The sequence below is a fragment of the Peromyscus maniculatus genome, chromosome X (genome assembly GCF_049852395.1).
Source record: "Peromyscus maniculatus bairdii isolate BWxNUB_F1_BW_parent chromosome X, HU_Pman_BW_mat_3.1, whole genome shotgun sequence".
In the NCBI taxonomy this organism is placed as follows: Eukaryota; Metazoa; Chordata; class Mammalia; order Rodentia; family Cricetidae; genus Peromyscus; species Peromyscus maniculatus.
In genome coordinates this window covers 133,656,700-133,677,943 of record NC_134875.1, presented here as the reverse complement: position 1 = coordinate 133,677,943, position 21,244 = coordinate 133,656,700, and the positions used below count along the sequence as shown (strand labels likewise).

Sequence of the window (21,244 nt, the reverse complement as noted above, 5' to 3'; positions counted from 1 at the left end):
CTTTCTCACAGCCTTGGAGCAAAAAAGCCTGAACTCTATTGGCTCAGAATAGACTTCAGATTCAAACTGGGAAACTGAGTCAGTTGTGGGCTCCCACAAGAGGGCCTAGTCCAGTCTCATGAAGGCTCCACAGCTGTCGGTCTAAAGTTAGTGAGTTCCTACGAGCTTGGTTCAGTTGTCTCTGTAGATTTCCCCATCATGATCTTGGCCCCATTTGTTCATATAATCTCTGTTCCATCTTTTCAACTGAACTTCGGGAGCTCGGCCTGGTGTTTGGCTGTGGATCTCTGCATCTGCTTCCATCAGTTACTGGAGAAAGGCTCTATGATGACAGTTAGGGTATTCATCAATATGATTACCGGAGTAGGCCAGTTCAGGCATCCTCTCCACTATTGCTAGTAGTCTAAGGTGGGGTTATCCTTGTGGATTCCTGGGAACTTCCCTAGCTCCTGATTTCTCCCTATCTCCCTGATGTCTCCCTCTATCATGGTATCTCTTTCCTTGCTCTCCCATTCCGTCCTTATTTTAGCTCGACCATCCTGTTCCCTTATGTTCTCATACCCCATCCCCTACCCTCTATTGCCCCCTCCCCTCACTCCCAGTTTACTTATGGAGATCTCATCTATTTCCCCAGGGTGATCCATGTGTCCCTCTTAGGGTCCTCCTTGTTAGCTAGCTTCTCTGGAGCTGTGGGTTGGAGTCTGGTTATCTTTTGCTTTACATCTAGTATCCACATATGAGTGAGTACATACCATGTTTGTCTTTCTGAGTCTGGGTTACCTTTGTTTTTTACTGCTGAGTAGTACTCCATTGTGTATATGTACCACATTTACACCTTTTTAATTTTGGATTTTATAGCTGGAGAGACATCTTAGTGATTTGATGCTTTTGCAGAAGACCCAAATTTGGGTCTCAACACTCACATAACAATGCACAACCATGTGTAACTCCAGTTCAAAGGGATCCAGTGCCCTCTTCTGACCTGTAGGCACTAGGCATTCACACATGCACATAAAAAATAAAATAAACACAAAGAACTACTGTTAATTAAAGCATGTTGAGAGAGAGAGAGAAATATTCTTCCCCAGGGAGAGCACACCAATTGGTTCTAATAATACCAGCTGGTCAGCTCTGAAAACATGCATACGAGTAACACCATAGAGAATGAGCAGTTTAGATTTAGGAACATATATGTCTATACACATACACATGTAATAGCTATTAATGAAAAATGAGACTATGAATTTGAGATCAATGAAGCATATGTGGGAATGTTTGGAGGGAAAATGGAAAGGGAGAAGAATATAATCATCTCAAAAAATAAAGGAACTAATGTTTTAAACTTGGGTTGTATCTCCATTGTGTCCTGTGAGATCATTAGCTATGAGCCTGACATACTATCTTGAGCATCTCCTTCATAACAGAACTGCTGGCGACACATTTCCTCTCCCTGGTTTTGTTTTCTCATAAGGCATCTTTCCCTTTTTTATTGAAAGATGGATGACTTTATTGTTTTTATAATTTAGGCACACATAATAAAAACATAAAAACATTGCCAATTATTAAAGCAAATTTACAAATTCGTGCTAACAATATCTTGACCATCCTTGATGTGGTCTGATTACTTCAGAGTCTGGCTTAATGTCTCCAGCAAAATAAACACGAGGTAGACTCTCTCAATTTGATCTAATTCACTGGAGAATGTACCTTGTAAAATGTATGGTATCTTTCTTTAGTTTTGTAAGAAAAATATATTAAAAGCTGTAGAAGCTCCTGTTGAATGGGTTAATGATACCAGATGTGCCTGCTTGAGAACACAGTCCTTAGACACATCCTTTGGAGTGCTTTTCTTTTTTCTTTTAAATTTATTTTTTTAATTCATTTTACATACCAACCACAGTTCCCTTCCTTCCTCCCACTTCCCCCACCTCCCTCAACCCATCCACTCCTCAGAAAGGGTAAGGCCTCCCACAGGGTGTCAACAAGGCCTGGCATATTCAGTTGAGGCAGGACCAAGTGCCCCCACCTGACTCCACCCTCACATCAAGGCTGAGCAAGGCATCCCATCATATGAAATGGGCCTGAAAAAGCCAGCTTATGTACCAGGGATAGATCCTGGTCCCACTGCCAGGGGTACCACAAACAGACCAAGCTACAGAACTGTCACTCACATGCAAAGGTCTTATTTCAGTCCCATTCAGTTCCCCCGCTGTTGGTCTAGTGTCTGTGTGCCCCGACAAGGTTGGGTCAGCTATCTCTGTGGGTTTCCCCATTATGATCTTGACCCCCCTTGCTTGTACAATCCCTCTTCCCTCTCTTGGACCGGACTCCTGGAACTTGGCCTGCTGCTTGGCTCTGGGTTTCTGCATCTGCTTCCATCATGTACTGGATGAAGGCTCTATGATGACAATTAGGGTAGTCATCGTTCTGATTACAGGGGAAGACCAGTTCAGGCACCCTCTCCACTATTGCCTGGAGTCTCAGCTGGGGTCATCCTTGTGGATTCCTGGGAATTTCCCCAGCATCAGGTTTCTCCCTAACCCCATAATGGCTTCCTCCATTGAGATATCTCTTTCATTGCTCTCACACTCCATCCTTCCCCCAACACAACTATCTCATTCCCTCATGTTCTCATTTCCCATCCCCTTCCCCTTATCACCTCCCCCACTCTCTGTGTACCCAGAAGATCTCATCTCTTTCCTCTTCCCAGGGTGATCCAAGTATCCCTCTTGGGGTCCTTCTTGTTAGCTAGCTTCTCTGGAGCTGTGGGTTGTAGTCTGGTTATGCTTTGCTTTACATCTAGTATCCACTTATGAGTGAGTGCATACCATGTTTGTCTCTGGGTCTGGGTTACCTCACTCAGGATGATGTTTTCTAGTTCCATTCATTTGCCTGCAAATTTCTTGAAATAATTATTTTTTACAGCTGTATAATACTGCATTGTGTAAATGTACCACATTTTCTTTATGCATTCTTCCATTGAGGGGCATCTAGGCTGTTTCCAGTTTTTGGCTATCACGAATAATGCTGCTATGAACATAGTTGAGCAAATGTCCTTGTGGTGTGGTTGAGCATTTTTTGAGTATAAGCCATTGTGGTATTGCTGGGTCTTGAGGTAGGTTGATTCTCAGTTTTGTGAGATACCACCATACTGATTTCCAGAGTGGCTGTACAATTTTGCACTCCCACCAGCAGTGGAGGAGTGTTCCCTTTGCTCCACATTTTCTACAACAGAAGCTGTCTTCAGTGTTTTTGATCTTAGCCATTCTGACGGGTGTAAGATGGTATCTCAGATTTGTTTTGATTTGCATTTCCCTAATGACTAAGGATGTTGAGTAATTCCTTAAATGTCTTTTGGCCATTTGAGATTCTTCTCTTGAGAATTCTCTGTTTAACTCTGTACCCCATTTTTTAATTGGATTATTTGATTTTTTGATGTCTAGTTTCCTCAATTCTTTATATGTTTTGGAGATCAGCCCTCTGTCAGATGTGGGGTTGGTGAAGATCTTTTCCCATTCTGTAGGCTGTCGTTTTGTTTTATTGACTGTGTCTTTTGCCCTGCAAAAGCTTCTCAGTTTTAGGAGGTCCCATTTATTAATTGTTGCTCTCAGGGTCTGTGCTGCTTGTGTTACATTTAGGAAGTGGTCTCCTGTGCCAATGCTTTCAAGAGTGCTTCCTACTTTCTCTTCTATCAAGTTCAATTAAACTGGATTTATGTTGAAGTCTTTGATCCATTTGGACTTGGATTTTGTGCATGGTGATAGATAAGGATCTATTTGCAATCTTCTATGTGTTGACATCCAGTTATGCCAGCACCATTTGTTGAAGATGCTTTCTTTTTTCCATGGTACAGTTTTGGATTCTTTGTAAAAAATCAGGTGTTCATAGGTGTGTGGGTTAATGTCAGGGTCTTCAATTCGATTCCATTGGTCCGTATGTCGGTTTTTATGCCAATACCAAGCTATTTTTACTACTATAGCTCTATAGTAGAGCTTGAGTTCAGGGATGGTGATGCCTCCAGAGGTTGCTTTATTGCAAAGGATTGTTTTAGCTATCCTGGGTTTTTTTTGGTTTTTCATATGTTGAGTATTGTTCTTTTGAGATCTGTGAAGAATTGTGTTGGGATTTTGATGGGGATTGCATTGAATCTGTAGATTGCTTTTGATAAGATTGCCATTTTTACTATGCTAACCCTACCTATCCATGAGCATGGGAGATATTTCCATTTTCTGGTATCTTCTTTAATTTCTTTCTTCAGAGACAAAGTTCTTGTCATACAGGTCTTTCACTTGCTTAGTTAGAGTTACGCCAAGATATTTCATATTATTTGTGGCTATTGTAAAGGGTGATGTTTCTCTGACTTCTTTCTCAGCCCTTTAATCATTTGTATATAGGAGGGCTACTGATTTTTTTTGAGTTGATCTTGTATCCTGCCACATTACTGAAGGAGTTTAACAGCTGTAGGAGTTCCCTGGTGGAATTTTTTGGTCACTTATGTATACTATCATATCATCTGCAAACATCAAAAGTTTGAGTTCTTCATTTCCAATCTTTATCCCCTTGATTTTTGTTGTCTTATTGCTCTAGGTAGAATTTCATATACTATATTGAATAGATATGGAGAGAGTGGACAGCCTTGTCTTGTTCCTGATTTTAGTGGAATCGCTTTGAGTTTCTCTCCATTTAATTTGATGTTGGCTGTCGGCTTACTGTAAATTGCTTTCATTATGTTTAGGTATGTCCCTTGTATTCCTGATCTCTCCAAGACCTTTATCATGAAGGGGTGTTGGATTTTGTTATGTCTCCCTTTTCATTTCTGATTTTGTTAATTTGGATGCTCTCTCTTTGCCTTTTGTTTAGTTTGGATAAGGGCTTGTCTATCTTGTTGATTTTCTCAAAGAACCAATTCTTTGTTTCATTGATTCTTTGTGTTGTTCTCTTTGTTTCTATTTTATTGCTTTCAGCTCTCAATTTGATTATTTCCTGGTATCTATTCCTCCTGGGTGAGTTTGCTTCATTTGTTCTAGAGTTTTAAGATGTGCTGTTAAATTGCTAGTGTGAGATTTCTTCAACTTTTTTATGTGGGCATTTAGTGCTATGAATTTTCCTCTTAGCACTGCTTTCATAGTGTGCCATAATTTGGGTATGTTGTACTTTGATTTTCATTGAATTCTAGGACATCTTTAATTTCTTTCTTTATTTCTTCCTCGACCCATTGGTGATTTATTTGGGCATTGTTCAGTTTCCATGAGATTGTAGGTTTTCTGTAAATTTTGTTGTTGTTGAAATGTAACTTTAAGCCATCTTATCATGATCTGATAAGATACAGGGGGTTATTCCATTTTTTTCTATCTTGTTGATATTTGCTTTGTGACCAAGTATGTAGTGGATTTTAGAGAAGGTTTCATGAGGTGCTGAGAAGAAGGTATATTCTTTTGTGTTTGGGTGAAATGTTCTATAGATTTCTCCTAAGTCCATTTGAGTCATAACATCTGTTAGTTCCCTTATTTCTCTGTTAAGTTTCTGGCTGGCAGACCTGTCCATTGGTGGGAGTGGGGTGTTGAAGTCTCCCACTAATAGTGTATGGGTTTTGATGTATGATTTATGCTTCAGTAAAGTTTCTTTTACAAATGTGGGTGCCCTTGTATTTGAGCATAAATGTTCAGAATTGAGACTTCATCTTGGTGTACTTTTCCTGTGATGAATATAAAATATCCTTCTCTATCTCTCTCTTTTTTTTTTTTTTTTTTTTTTTGGTTTTTCGAGACAGGGTTTCTCTTGTGTAGCTTTGTGCCTTTCCTGGAACTCACTTGGTAGCCCAGGCTGGCCTCGAACTCACAGAGATCCGCCTGGCTCTGCCTCCCGAGTACTGGGATTAAAGGCGTGCGCCACCACTGCCCGGCCTCTATCTCTTTTGATTAATTTTAGTTTGAAGTATATTTTGTTAGATATTAGGATAGCTGTACCAGCTTGCTTCTTAGGTCCACTCAATTGGAAAATTTTTTTCCCAACCCTTTACCCTGAAGTAATGTCTGTCTTTGAAGTTGAGGTGTGTTTCTTGTATGCAGCAGAAAGATGGGTTCTGCTTTTATATTCATTCTGTTAGCCTGTGTCTTTTTATAGGCGAATTGAGTACATTAATAATAAGGGATATTAATGACCAGTGTTTGTTGATTCCTGTTTTTGTTTGTTTGTTTTGTTGTTGGTAGTGGTAATATGTGTGTGTTTCTCATCTTTGGAATTTGCTGGTGTGGGAATATCTATTGCCTGTTTTTTCGTGGATGCAGCTAAGTAAGTTCCTTGGGTTGGAGTTTTCCTTCTAGTACTTTCTGTTGGGCTGGGTTTGTGGATAGGTATTGTTTAAATCTACTTTTGTCCTGAAACATCTTGTTTTCTCCACTTTTGGTGACTGAAAGTTTTGCTAGATGTAGAAGCTAGGCTAGCATCCATGATCTTATAACATCTGTCCAGGACCTTCTGGCTTTCAGTGTCTCCATTGAGAAATCAGGTGTTATTCTGATGGGTCTGCCTTGGTATGTTACTTGGCCTTTTCTTTTGCAGCTCTTAATAATCTTTCTTTATTCTGTATGTTTAGTATTCTGATTATTATGTGGCAAGGGGATCTTTTTTGGGGGTCCAGTATAATTGGTGTTCTGTAAGCTTCTTGTATCTTCATAGGAATCTCCTTCTTTAGGTTGGGAAAGTTTTCTTCTATGATTTTGTTGAATATAATTTTTGTGCCTTTGAGCTGGTATTCTTCTCCTTTTTCTATCCCTACTTATTCTTAGGTTTGGTCTTTTCATGGTGTCCCAAATTTCTTGCATGTTTTGTGTTATGACTTTCTTGGCTTTAATGGTTTCTTTGACCAATGAATCTATTTCCTCTATTTTATCTTCTATGCCAGAGAATCTCTCTTCCACCTCTTGTATTCTGTAGTTCCTGTTTACCCAGATTTTCCATTTCCATAATTCCCTTGGTTTGTGTTTTCTTTATTGCCTCTATTTCAGTTTTCAATTCTTGAACTGTTTCCTTCACCTGTTTTTTTTTTTCTTGGCTCTCTTTAAAGAATTTATTAATTTCTTCCATTTTTTTTTTTTGCTTTTCTCTTGATTTCTTTAAGGGGATTTTTGATTTTCACTTTAAAGGCTTCTATCATCTTCATAAAGATATTTTTAAGGTTGTTTCCTTCTGCCTCATCTGCATTGGGCTCTTCAAGTCTTGCTGTTCTAGAACCCTAGGTTCTGGTGGTACCATATTGCTCTTTTTGTTGTTGAGTGTATTTTTGCACTGGTGGCTACCCATTCTCTTCCTCCAATGGGTGCAGGCAGTGTCTGTGGCTCCAAGGGCGGCTCTTGCTCCAATCTGTGGTGGTGGTGTCTGAGCCTTCAGGGGCTACCCTTCCTGCTTTTGGTACAGGCAGTGTCTGTGTCTGCGGGAGCTGCTCTTGGTCCAATCAGTGCAGGTGTGTCTCCAGGAGCACCTGATGCAGTGGTGGATGGTTGGTGTTGGGCGGAGTGGGACTTGTAGATTACAGAGTCAATGGGGTGGTGGTGGAGAGACCTGTCCGCAGGTGCCTTGCCTGCTGGCTGGCTAGTGGGGCTGCCAGATAACTTTCTCTTACCTTCATCTTTGGATATGGATGTCTATGTCAGAAGTTATTTGCTCGGCACTTGGATGTTATCATTCCTTTCTCTTCCGGTTTCCATTATCATTTCTGTTGACATGGGCCATGATTATTTGCTTTATTTCTGACGACTTTTCAAACTTTCTCTTTAGCTTTGATGTTCAGCCACTTTAACATGATATGCATATTTTTATTTTTGTTTTATCCTATAATATTTCCTGAATCTGACTTGGTATTTTAGAAACTTAGGAAATTTGCCGGGCGGTGGTGGCGCACGCCTTTAATCCCAGCACTCGGGAGGCAGAGCCAGGCGGATCTCTGTGAGTTCGAGGCCAGCCTGGGCTACCAAGTGAGTCCCAGGAAAGGCGCAAAGCTACACAGAGAAACCCTGTCTCCAAAAACCAAAAAAAAAAAAAAAAAGAAACTTAGGAAATTTTCAGTTTTTATTGCTTCAAATATTGCCCTCCCTTCCCTCCTCCCACTTTCTCCCCCTCCTTACCTTCTTCTCTTCTTTTACTCCCTGTCCTCTCTCTTTCCCTTCCTTTCTTCTTTTCTCTATTTACATGGTCAATGGATTTTCATTCATTTGAGTGCTTACCTCTAACTTTCCTTCTAATTAGTTTAAATTATATTTATGACTACCTAATCTGCTATTACATCTACCCATTTATCACTTGCTTTTCATTACATTTATTATTTATGTAGTGTATACGTGTGTGCTGTAGTGCATGTGTGGAAGTTGGAAGACAGTTTGTGTCAGTCTTCTCTTTCCTCCCACCACATGGGTTCCAGGGATTGAATTTATTGTCAGGCTTGGCAGCAAGTGCCTTTATCAATTAAGTCATATTGCCAGCCTGTCAATTCCTTGATTTTAATTGTATTATTCAGTTCTTGAATTTTCATTTGCATTTTTAAGATAGTCTGATAAAATAATCTTACCATATAATTTCACAAGCATATTAATTATAGTTTTTATGCTATGTTAAATAATTCTAAAGCTGTATTTCTTCTAGGTTTGTTTTTATAATCCATTGATACTTGTATGCAAATATTTTTGACTTTGTTGTTTACATGCTATGTTAGATTTAATTTACTCCAAATATGTATATACAGGAGAAGAGATGGTTTGAAGCTCTGGATAAGTTAATTTGCTTTGTTCATGTCATGGCCTTGAACTAGCAAATCAACCTGGGTAGATCACAACCTCAATCAACTGAAATCTGTATTTTAGTCTTTGTGAGGACTCAGTCTATTTTTCAGTTACATTTAAACCTAGTGTCTTTTTTTTTTTTTTTTGCCGTCAGAAACCTTGTGATATGTACCAAGGCCATTTTGAGGCTGAAAGTCAATGTTTACTCACATACCCAACAGGTTTGAGAGTCTGCTGGAAGTTTCATTCCAGTTTTTAATCTCTTAGTATCTACTTTTATTTGAGTAAATATTTTACAGGGAACAAACAGCTTCAGAATTTTCCTTAGGAACCTTTATTCTTTATTCTTCAGCCCCAGAAATTTTCAGTACTTTGGTCAGTTTCTAATGCCTTTGTGTACATAATGGGTCAGTTGTCAGTTGTTCTTGGCAGGAATATTGGAACAAAAAATTGAATCTGCCTTTTTGCCATCATGGAAATCCTTTCTGGTTTTGCTATTTTTCTCCCTTTCCTTTTAAGTGCTTGTTCACAGGTATGTATAAATACATTTGTATTTTTATACATGTAAATATGTATAAATAAAATAAATCAATGTTTTATTCTATAGCATATCAGTCTGTACAGATCTGACTGCTGAGTTTGGGGGAACACCTTTACAAGATAAAATTTATGAATTTTATCCACAGTTCAGAAACAATAGCAATAAAAGAAGATATACATTTGGCCACTTAGCACATAAAAATACCCTTAAGTCATCTGGAAAATGGAAATAAAAACCCCAAGAAAAAAACTTCACGTCCTTTAGAGTGGTTAAAGTTAAAAGTTGGATAATAAATAATGCTTGTGAGGATATAAATAAATTGGAATCTTAATACTCTGCTTGTGATGTAAAATGCTGTAACTGTTTTGGAAATCAGGCTGGCAGTTCTGTAAAAGATTACATATAAAATTACTATGCCATCCAATAACTCCTATCCAGTCAAGGGGATTATTCATAGCAGCACTACTTACAGTAGCTGAGAACTGGAAACAACCTACATGTTGCTTGGCCATAAAAAGGAATGAAGTGTTGATACATGATACATAAAACCAGTAAGTGAAAAAAGTCTTTCATTATATTATTGCACTAATATGAAATTCAAGATTAAGGAAATCCATAGAGACAGAAAGTAGACTGGTAGTTGCTTAAAGCTGGCAGAGGATTGGTTCATGATGAGAGGACTAAAGAAAGATTTGCACAAGCTTATGGTGATGATGGTCCCTCTTTTTTATTAATTAAATTTGTATTTATTTATTTTACATCCTGACCGCAGTTTCCCTTCCCTCCACTCCTCCCATCCTCTCTCCCACCTCCCTCCTGCTCTGTGTTTGAGGGTGCATATTTTGCTTTTGGGGGTACCTACAGAATATCTAGCAAGAGAAATATGACAGACATAACAGGAGAAAATGAAACTTTCCTGAGTAAAAATGGAAATGTGCTCATGAAGGCATTGAGTATGGGCTGCCATGAAAGTGAGAGAGAAAGTAGAAAACGAGGCACCTACAGTTATAGGCAGAAGTGAAGATGATAGTGCACAGCAAAGATACATCGTGAAGGAACACAAAGCTGTGACTCAGTCAGCAGGGAGTGGAGGACTAGGAAGTGAGTGTATTGGTTAGAAACAACTCAAGAGGATTTCCTGAAAAGTGTCTAGAGTATATATAATAGCAGGCAAAAGAAAATACAGGGTAAAGAGGGGATATCCTTTCTTCTTTCATCTACCTATCTCTGTTCCCATTCCTTTTTATTTTCCTTTCCCACCATTCTCCCCTTCCGTTCCTTATTATTACATAAGTCTCCCAAAACAATTTTGTACAGTTTTGGAAATGAAGGATACTTTTTAGATGCAGCTGACTCAAGTAGATTCATATACTCAGATAAAAGAGCCAACATTGAGAGAGCAATTGACAATTTGGAGGAGAACAACAGTACTTGATACAATAAAGATTTTGAGAAGAAAACCAGTCATGAGTGTAGTAAGGCAACAATCCAAGATCTAGATAAGAGACACTTTGTTTACTGAATTGACAGAAACAAAAGGTGAGATTCTTGGAATCTCAGAGTCTGCTTGAAACTTGAATTTCTAGCAGCTTACTGTGTGTGTCAACTATCTCCAGGTTCCCTTACCTTTACACTCCATATCCATTTCGGATTTCTCCATTCTTGCCCCACCCCCATAACATGGTCCATTATTATTTTGAGACAGGGTCTAGTTAAGTACCTCATGATGGCCTTGAATTTACAGCCCTGCCTGAGGCTTCTTAGGTTGCTGTCGTACACCAACATGCCCAGCTCATTAATTTTATTAATGTCTGTTTGACCCAAGTATTTCATGAGTTCAGTGGTTTTACTGAAAACTTGATGTCTTCAGACGGCAATTACATAACAGAGAACCACCATCTACCCTCCTCTATCTTATGGGCAGCCTTTGGTATGAATTTACAGCCACATAGAAACTATCCTCTGGTCCTACAAATAGAATTCCTTCTCCAAGCAGAATTCTGGGCAAGAAAAGAATGTTCACCTCTTTGTATAAAGGTTAAGGTTTTGGTGTTAAGAAATTAGCAAATTCATACCTAGTGACAGTTTCTCTGAGATAGCTGAATTCTTGCACAAGTTTAATGCACTAGAATTAGGTAAGAGGAAGCAAGATTGTGCCACGGTTTTAGAATTTGCTGAAGCCTTTTAGTTCACTTTTTACCTAAAATTGTGTAAATTTTATCACAAGGCAATTGTGATAAAAGATGAGGCTAGGATTATTAAAGTATATTAGACTTTGATAAAGAACTACTTAAATAAGCAGGATTGCCAAGTAACCCCCTTCTGTGTTGGCTATAAATAGATAAGTTTAGGAAATGATGTCAGAGAACCCCTAAAGACTTGGTCTCTGTATGTGTAGGAAGATGAAGACAGGGACAGGAAGGTATATGGTTGAAGGGTACCAGGCAAGGTCTGGTTCACTAGGGAGATGGAGAAGATTCTTTGTCAAAGTTCAGAGTTCCACTATTTCTGCCTGTAGCAAGCTTTCTCGATGGACTAGCTTTGGACTGCCAGCCCCCAAATAATGACATGGAGATTTATTATTAATTATGAAAGCTTGATCTTATCTTAGGCTTTTCCCCAACTAGCACTTGTAATTCAAATTCACCTGCTTCTAACAACCTACCTTCTATCATGTGTCTCCTCTGTGCTGAATGTCTGACTCGTTTCGTGTCTTCCTGGTGTCTTCGCCTTATTTGTTCCCTCTCTCCCCGGAAATCCTGACTATTTTCTCCTGCCTAGCTGTTGGCCATTCAGCTCAACCAATCACAGTAAAACATCTTTACACAGGGTACACAAATATTCTACAACATCTGCCTCTCATGTACTTTTCTCTTTGTTGATATGTGTGTATTTACATGAGCATCATCCTACTCATTTCTTAGATAACAGCTTGCCTCTAGAGGCAGAAATATTTATAAGCATTTTGTGTAAGTTTTTTTGTTTCCTTAGGCAACCTGTGGGTTGCGACCTCTTTACAGTTTGACAGGGGTTGCCTAAGAGCATGGGATACTTACATTATGATTCATAACAGCAGCAAAATTACAGTTATAAAATAGCAATGAAAATAATTTTATGTGTCACCACATCATGAGGAATTGTATTCAGGGTTGCAACATTAGGAAGGTTGAGAACCATTGCCTTAGGGTATCACCTTTCTTGGCCCAATTTCTATGACATTTTACAATAAGCATCTACTAGTTAGAGTTGTGTGATTGAAGTATATGACATAAAGATAATTGCTTTGCATTTTCATAATTCTGTGCTTGATTACTTAGCACCAACTGGGTAATAATTGCTTAATTCTCTTGATGGAGAAAAGGATATTATTTGGAAATAGTTGACTTTGCAAGAAAAAAATTGAGTAGATTCTGGAAATTATTAGAATTCTCATCTTGTTTAATGCAATGCATATTTTCAGATTAAAATATCATAAATTTAACACAAATAACTATATGTATGATTGCATAATTTACATTCTAACTATACATGACTAGTTTTTTGCATATATAGTATTTTTTTGTAGTGGAAAAAATGTAAGTAATAAAAGAAAAGGCTTCAAAATTAGATCCTCAGGATGTGAACATCTGTAATCACACATATAAAGACAACCACATGAATATTCTGCATTACAGTGTTCACTGAATTAGCCTCTCAAGAAAAACAACTCAGTCTAATTACTTCCTAGTCTACATGATTATGATGTTTATAGTTTTTAGATGTTGTTAGTAGATGCCAGTCTTTCAGGGAATGATAACGATAACTAAAATCAGTGTCAAAAACTGTGAGTAAAGTTGATAACTTTCAGTAAAATTAAGCTTCCCTTGGGCAAATTAAAAACCAAGGCATATGAGTCTTTAGGTTCATCAAATATGTAAGTTTTTCAATTTACTCAGACTTTAAGGAGAAAACTTGCTTCTCATGTATCATTTTAATTAATTAATTTTTGTGTGAATGTGTATATTCACATGCATGCTGTGATGTGTATATGTAGGTTAGAGGACAACTTGGACAAAGTTGGTTCTTTCCTTCAGCTATGTGGGTCCCAGGAATCAAATTCACATTGTCAAGCTTAGGGGTATGCATCTTTACCTATTAAGAAATCTCACTACCTCCCTTTATGTATCATTTAGATAGAGATATTTTTAGTAATGTGTGGAAATAAATGATGTGCATTTTAAGAGGCAGGTATGGATAAAGGTATTGTACTTAAGGTGGTATAGTATTGGCAAAAGAGTAGAAAAATAGATTGAAGTAGAAAAATTCAGTTGAACAGAATATGTTATCCAGAAATAGATCCCCTTAGAGTCTATATAATTTGATCTTCAACCAAAGAGCAAAGACTATACAATAGGAAAATATTTTCAATTATTAGTGCTAGAATAACTGCATATCCCCCGTAGAACAACTGCAAAATGTGACTAAACACAGACCTTTCACTCTTTATAAAGATGAACTCAAAATTGATAACAAACATAATGGAAAGAATGAAATGGTATAAGTGCTGAAAGATAGTATGGGAGAATCTCAAGGGTCTGAGGTTTGGTAATGGGTTTGTATGTGTAATATCACAAAAAAGAATTGATAATCTCAGTTTTCTTTCAATTAAAGTTTTATGTGCCAAGATACTATATGGTACACTTTAAGTATACTAGTTAAAATCCAGAACATTGACAACCCCAAATGCTGGTGGGGATACAGAGAAAGAGCTGCATCCTCATTCATTGTTGGTGGAAATGCAAAATGAGATCCCCACTGTGGATGACAGTTTTGCAGTCTCATACAAACTCAAAATATTTTTACCATGTGACTCAGCAATCACCACATTTGTATTCCTTCCAAAGGAGTTGAAAAGTTAATGTCTACATAAAAGCCTGCATATGGGTATTTGTAGCAGGAGTATTCATAATTGCAATGACTTAGAAACAACCAAATTATGCTTCAGTTGGTAAGTGAATAAACTAGCATGAAATATTATTCTTCACTAAAAATAAGTGAGCTGTCAAGCTCACTTGATATCTATATAGTGTAAAAAACTTAACTAAAATTCAGTGAAAGAAACTAATCTGAAAGGCCCACATAATATGTGATTCCAATCATATGACTTTCTGGAAAACATGAAAACTATGAAGACAGTAAAAAGATCAGTTCAGAGGATGGAAGGATGGCTGTACAGAGAATTGATGATTTTTTAGGGCAGCCTGACACATGTATTATATATTTACCCAAATCTGTAGGATGTACAAGAGTAAAGCCTAATGTAAACTGCACTTTCAGTGATAGTGATGTGTCTATATAGCTTTATCAATTATGATGTATACAATACTCTGCTTGATGATAAAGTAATGATTGAGGCTGGGCATGTGTGTGGGTTCTGTTCAATTTTGCTACGAACCTAAGGCTTCTGTAAAGTAAATAAAAACATGCTATGACAGTTTTTTAATTTTTGGTTTTTTGAGACAGGGTCTCTCTGTGTAGCTTTGTGCCTTTCCTGGAACTCACTCTGTAACCCAGGCTGGCCTTGAACTCACAGAAATCCGCCTGCCTCTGCCTCCTGAGTGCTGGGATTAAAGGCGTGTGCCACCACCACCCAGCTTAAGACAGTTTTTTCAAAAGAAGAATCAACATGAAAGGTATCATGATTCCCATTTTATGGATGAGAAAATTGAAGACGGGGAGGTTGCCATTTTCCCAGTGTAAGTGATAAGGCAAAAGTCAAACCAAGAGCCAGACTCATGGTTCCTAATTCATAGCCCTTCTTCCATTCCTCTTCATGCTGATGGGTGCAGGTGGTAGCATCCTGTAATAAGTGATTGTATTTCTGTTTTAACCACACTCTGTACCCATAACTCTAAGTGGTTGTATATTTATTAGATAATAGAACTCAAGGCTGACTGTATACTAATCTGAAACATTATCCGATGCTCCAGTGAAATGGGCCACATCCTGTGTCCTCAAACTGCCACTGTTTATAAGTGCTGGATCCACCCATTTTCCATAAGCCATTTTGAGAAATAAACACCTGGAATTGAGACATCTCTGAATGTTAAAACTTTTCAGTTCAAGGCAGGCTGACTCCTAGTAAGAAGCAAGATTTGTCCCTTTTTCAGCATTTTAAGAATGAAACCAACTGCACTCCTATGGTCAGCATCTAAAACAGTCTCTGGTGGAGCAAACATCTTGAGTAATTTATTATTGAGTGCCTTCTGTTTGTGTGCCTACTGCTGGAATGTGCTGAGGGACATCAAGAGGATATAGCACAGCCTGGAGGTAGGGCTCAGCAGTTAAAAACACTTACTGCTCTATTAGAGGACCCGAGTTCAGATCCCATCGCCCTCATCAGGTGGCTTTCGAGTACCTGCAAGTCCAGCTTCCAAGGATCTGATGCCTCCTTCTGGCCTCTGTTGGAACCACCAAACAGGCATACACATAAATAAAGTAAAATAAGTATTTTTAAGATGGGAAGAGGAAATGCTAGACACAGTCTTGACTCTGCAGAAGCTGCTAGACCAACTGACAAAACAAAACACATTATGTAAAGGGCTCTTCATATTCTCATTGACCGAGATTGGCATCAGGAATGAGTTGAAGTCTGAGTCGCCTCTGAAGCAAACCCAGAGGCGTCGAGGCATGCATTTGAAGGGAATGTGTAACAAGCATGAGAGGAAACTGAGGCTTGGGAGGTGATGAGACAAAAATCACAGTAGGTGACTGCAAGTGAAAGCCTATGGGAAATAGCAGAGAACACATTCTTCACACTTACTCTACAGAGAAGGTGAGCAAACTAGCTCTTACTGGGGCTAGACCTGAGTTATTAAGGGGTTCACCCGTGGATCTTAATTCCCTTGTGCTTCAGCCTAACAGGAATGTGTGTACAGCAGCCTTCTGTAATTCTGGAAAAAGTCCTCAGGCAGTCTCTGATATCAACAGATGGAAGGTAGCCTGCATATGTAATACAGAGGAATTCATTCCTGTGAGTGGGAGATGGCAGAACATTGGCCATAGGATTCCTGGTGGAGGTGAGATTTGACAGTGCTCTTTCTCTTCTCTCTTCAGGCGTCATCATGACCTTGTCCCTGTTGTCCATTGTGTATGGAGCCTTACGTTGCAACATCTTAGCCATCAAAATCAAGTACGATGAGTATGAGGTCAAAGTCAAACCCCTGGCCTATATCTGTATCTTCCTATGGAGAAGCTTTGAGATTGCCACTCGGGTCATCGTCCTGGTCCTCTTTACCTCTGTCCTGAAGATCTGGGTGGTGGCAGTCATACTTGTCAACTTCTTCAGCTTCTTCTTATACCCTTGGATCCTTTTCTGGTACAGTGGTTCCCCATTCCCCGAGAACATTGAGAAGGCCCTGAGCAGGGTGGGTACCACCATCGTACTATGTTTCTTCACTTTACTCTATGCTGGTATCAACATGTTCTGCTGGTCAGCTGTACAGCTCAAAATCGACAGTCCTGACCTCATCAGCAAATCTCAGAATTGGTACAGGCTGCTGATTTACTACATGATGAGATTCATCGAGAACTCTGTCCTCCTGCTCCTGTGGTATTTTTTCAAAACTGACATATACATGTATGTGTGTGCGCCTCTGTTGATTCTGCAGCTACTGATTGCATACTGCACGGGCATTCTTTTCATGCTTGTGTTTTATCAGTTTTTTCACCCTTGCAAAAAGCTCTTCTCCTCCAGTGTTTCTGAGAGCTTTAGGTCATGTCTCAGGTGTGTCTGCTGGTCCCGGGTGAGAAGAAAATCCACTGAGATAGTAGTAAAGGCAGATACAGACTTAAAGTCACGCACAGATCAAGACCAAGATCATAATCAAGATGTAACACCTTCTACCAGTATGTTAAGTCCTGAGCCCACTGAGACGTGGAGTGCTGTTGATCTGTGCTCTGCTTAATGGAATCTGGGGCTTCTTATGAGAAAGGGATATTGTGTTCTGGGTTAATAACTATTCTTCATACACGTAATGAGCCCTGCACAGGGAATACGGCAGGAAATTAGCTGTCAACTCCTTGTGAGCTGCTGCCTTTTCTAGAGCCGTTTGATTGGAGCCAGCTGTGGAGAGCACTAGGGAAGCCTGCTAGCCCACAGTTGGTCTCCCAGTTGACTGGGTTAGGTTCTTGCAGAGGCCTTACTGGCCATTTCATTGACACAGCATTCCTGAGGTTTCAGTTGAGCTGGTCATGTTCGTCGGATATAATGAAGAGAAATGCTTGTTTTCTACACTGTTGTCCCAGTAGCCTGATGCTTTACTACTACTGAATATAGCTTTATACAAAGGTCACCGTGATAGTTGGAATAGGTTCCTAGGAATTTTACAACCTCATTCTTATCGTAGCTTACAGGGAGAGCTGTTTGAGTTTGTTTTATCAGTATGTTTCATTTTCACCTCATTAAGACTTTTTGTACATAACCAGCTGTAGCCACTCCGGCATGCCATCTTCATTGGTTTTAAGGGCCTAGATGTGGGGACTTGATTCCCGAGGAATTTAGGAAAGCTGAGTTTCATTCCATATGTGGAAGAAATTAGGGATCAGGATGGACTGGGACAGTTGTTAAAAACGTCAAAATGATGGGAGTTTATACAGATAAAACTGTTAACTTCTCCAAATGTCTGCAGATATGAATTGGTTAGAAGGTAGGCTCAATTCTCCTCATAACTCAGTCCTGTCCTATAAATCTGGGAAATTTCTAGAAGAATTTGCTAAAATTAATATATAAAACCAATAGTTTTCATTCCTATCACCTCCTTCCTCATCTGCCAGGAAGTTTTTGTTTTTTTTGTTTTTTGTTTTTTTTTTTAACAAAATTGAACTTAGTTCATTTGCTGTTGTTTCTAGAAAACCCTATAGAAATCTTTTCCCCAATTCAAGCATATATGACATCTTAGTTTTCATGATTTGAAGAAAGAAGTGTTTTCCTTGTTACCACCCCTAGTTAGAAAAGTTTTAAGTTATAGAAAGTCGTGAGATGAACAGATGTTCTTCATGAAATGCATTTTGACTTGACGTAATTGTGAATTCATTTTAATAAGATCTTCATTTTTATCTGCTGTGAAATTTCTCTTTAATCTGCAACTATTTATTTTCCTTTGAAAGGGTCGGGTAGAATATTATCACTAGTCTGATGAAAATGCCTGTAACCAGTGCTAGTATTTCTAGCACTAAAATTTGGATAATGAAATGTCTAGAAACAGATGACCATAAAGTTTACACCAATTTTAAATGCGAGTTGTAGCAAAATTTAAGAAAATTTCAAAGGTACCTCTGTTTATGGCTTCTATGAGATAGAGCAGACATTTACTTTTCTGGCCACATAAATTAGTAAAACTCATTTATCTGGCTGTTATACTAGTAATGATTTGCTTTTTAAACTCTTTTTGGTATCAAATTGATGAGTAATTTCATAAACATGAAAATTAATTTGGTAAATAAATTTCACTATACTAGAGGCTTTGTAAAACAGCAAATATTCTTTGACATGTCATTCACACTGCTAATATTTATGCCATTTTATTATGCATATGCAGTAAGGTCCTAAAATGTAGAATGGCCATTTTACTTTCATGAGGTATTTTTCCCCATTTGTAACTCACCTGGTTTGTCAGTGTTTGTAGTTTAATTTTATGAGAATCCACAGGTAGTACATCCATTTTGACTACTTTTAACATATAAAAATGAAACTTAAGGTTGTCTATTCTCTGTTGACCCACGTACCACTTTTCCTGTTTTTAATAGGACAAGATAAAGTTAGCATACATCATCAAAATGATGCTTTATACAATAGATATTTCTCTGTACTTTGTATATTAAAATATTAAGAGCCACAAAACTGTAATACAGGGGGAAATGTCTTTGAAAATATATAACAACTGCAGGTAAACCAAAGCTAAGATGTTAAAGCACTCTTGTTTTGGTTATTTCATAATTTAAAGTGTTCAGAATGAATAATAGAGTAGGCAGTCTGTTCCTACGTCATTCCAAAATGCTTTCCTCTGTCAGATCCTTCATTCTGTTTACAGACACCATATGTTTTCACTCTTTCAAGTGAAAGACCATCTTTCCTTGAAGATTCACAGTGACTAGGGAGTAGAGGTGATGATATTGTTTTCCAATTTCGGGTTCTGCCTTGGGACTGGGACTAGAGTCAACTACCAGCTTGTCACTTACTAGGCAGATTCAGAATTAGACAAGGGTAAGGACACTTGTATTTTCCCAGCCTGCTTTGGAAACATGACCCAAAATATTTTTAAACTCTTAATTTTCAAATATATTGTAAGCCCCTTTACTTTAAACAGTTGGTAAACATCTTGAATGACCTCAAACAAAACTAACAGTGATAAACTAACAGACATGGAAGGCCCAATTCAAACTTTATAAAGACTGATTTTTCTTTTTTAGCAAATTAGATATTATTTCAGTCTCTTGGCATATAGGCATTTTCCCAGGAGCTTACTTAATTACTCTATATCTCAGCTTCCTCACTCACCAAATTAAGATGATATACTTGACCAACTTACCTCACAAATCTGTTGGAAAGATTTCATTAAGTAATAGATATAAAAATATTTTTAAAATATTTTCAAAATACCTTTTAAAGAGTTGTTATAGTATTCAAGACCATAAACAGGTTATTGTTTGTGTTTTGTTTTGTTATTTACTGTCTGAAATGAAATAAGTAGTTTCATCCACATCAGTGTCTTGAGTGAACATATGGGTCTTTGGTCTTCTCTGCACTTACCCTCTCTTACCACCAGCTGATTACAAAATTTCGTGCTCAGGGCATGTGAGATGGCTCAGCTGGGAAAGGTGCTTGCCGCCAAGCGCAGCACCCTGACTTCCATCCTTGGGATCTACAGGGTGGAAGGAGAGAAACACTTTCCACCAGTTATTGTCTGCTTTCCACAAGCACACCCTGTTGTAAACACACAGAATCTCTCTCTTACACACACACACACACACAGACACACACACACACAGACACACACACACAGACACACACACACAGACACACACACACACACACACACACACACATGCACGCACGCACAATGCAATAAATATTTTAAAAATAGCCCCAAGCCCTTAGTACTTGGCAGAAAAAAAAAAACCCAGTGGATCTGAGAAAGAGCTTCTGATGGGAAAGAAGTTTATTGTCTTGATATATTTCATAAAGAATCTTTTGATGATTGTACAGTACAACTTGAATGGCTTGTTCAAAGCATTAATTAAATGTGAATGTAATTCATTGTAGTAAATGGGAAAATAAGCATTAGCATTAATTGTCTTGACAACACAGCATTTCCTTGGGATCTCTCTTACAACATTTAGTATGGTTGTATGTGCCAGTACATCTCAGCTAATGAATTGTGGATATGAACTTTTGTGGACTGCTTCTCTGAGTCACTGGCTCAAATATTGTTTATGTTTCTTCATGTAATAAATTAATTTTTTTCAGTTTTTCTTGCATTTTATTTCTTCTATAGTCCTCAAATGACTTCTTTTAAAATTTAAGACCCATTTGAAAGATAAATTTGAAAATGATTTGTTGTGATTATATATTTTTAATGTAAGATTGAAATTCCTGCCATAGCATGAAAAATTTAAGAATGCTAAGACTGAGCCTTACAATACAACAGCTGTCCATGAAAACACTGCTTTTTGTGCAAGAATTTGCTCAGTTTATTGAAGCCATGCTGCTGGGTACTGCTACTAAGATTCTGCTGAATTGTCTCAGTTGTTGTATATGACACAAAGACAAATGTACTATATATATGATAAACATATGACATTTATGTATCATATATATATATATATGAAAATTCTAGATAAACATGAGTGTTATGGTGATCCATAAATATAAAATATGAAGATGCTTTAG

At 38.1% G+C, this 21,244-nt stretch overlaps 1 protein-coding gene across 1 annotated transcript in view; it reads left to right on the top strand.

Moving 5' to 3' along the window:
- Positions 1 to 20,823, top strand: part of Xk (X-linked Kx blood group antigen, Kell and VPS13A binding protein) — a 48,968-nt gene extending 28,145 nt beyond the window's left edge. Inside the window, exon 3 of the mRNA XM_006976913.4 lies at positions 16,411 to 20,823. Within this exon, the coding sequence (XP_006976975.1) occupies positions 16,411 to 17,261 (851 nt within the window). The 3' untranslated portion in view covers positions 17,262 to 20,823. The remainder of the gene's footprint in view (positions 1 to 16,410) is intronic.
- The last annotated feature ends 421 nt before the right edge of the window (positions 20,824 to 21,244 follow it).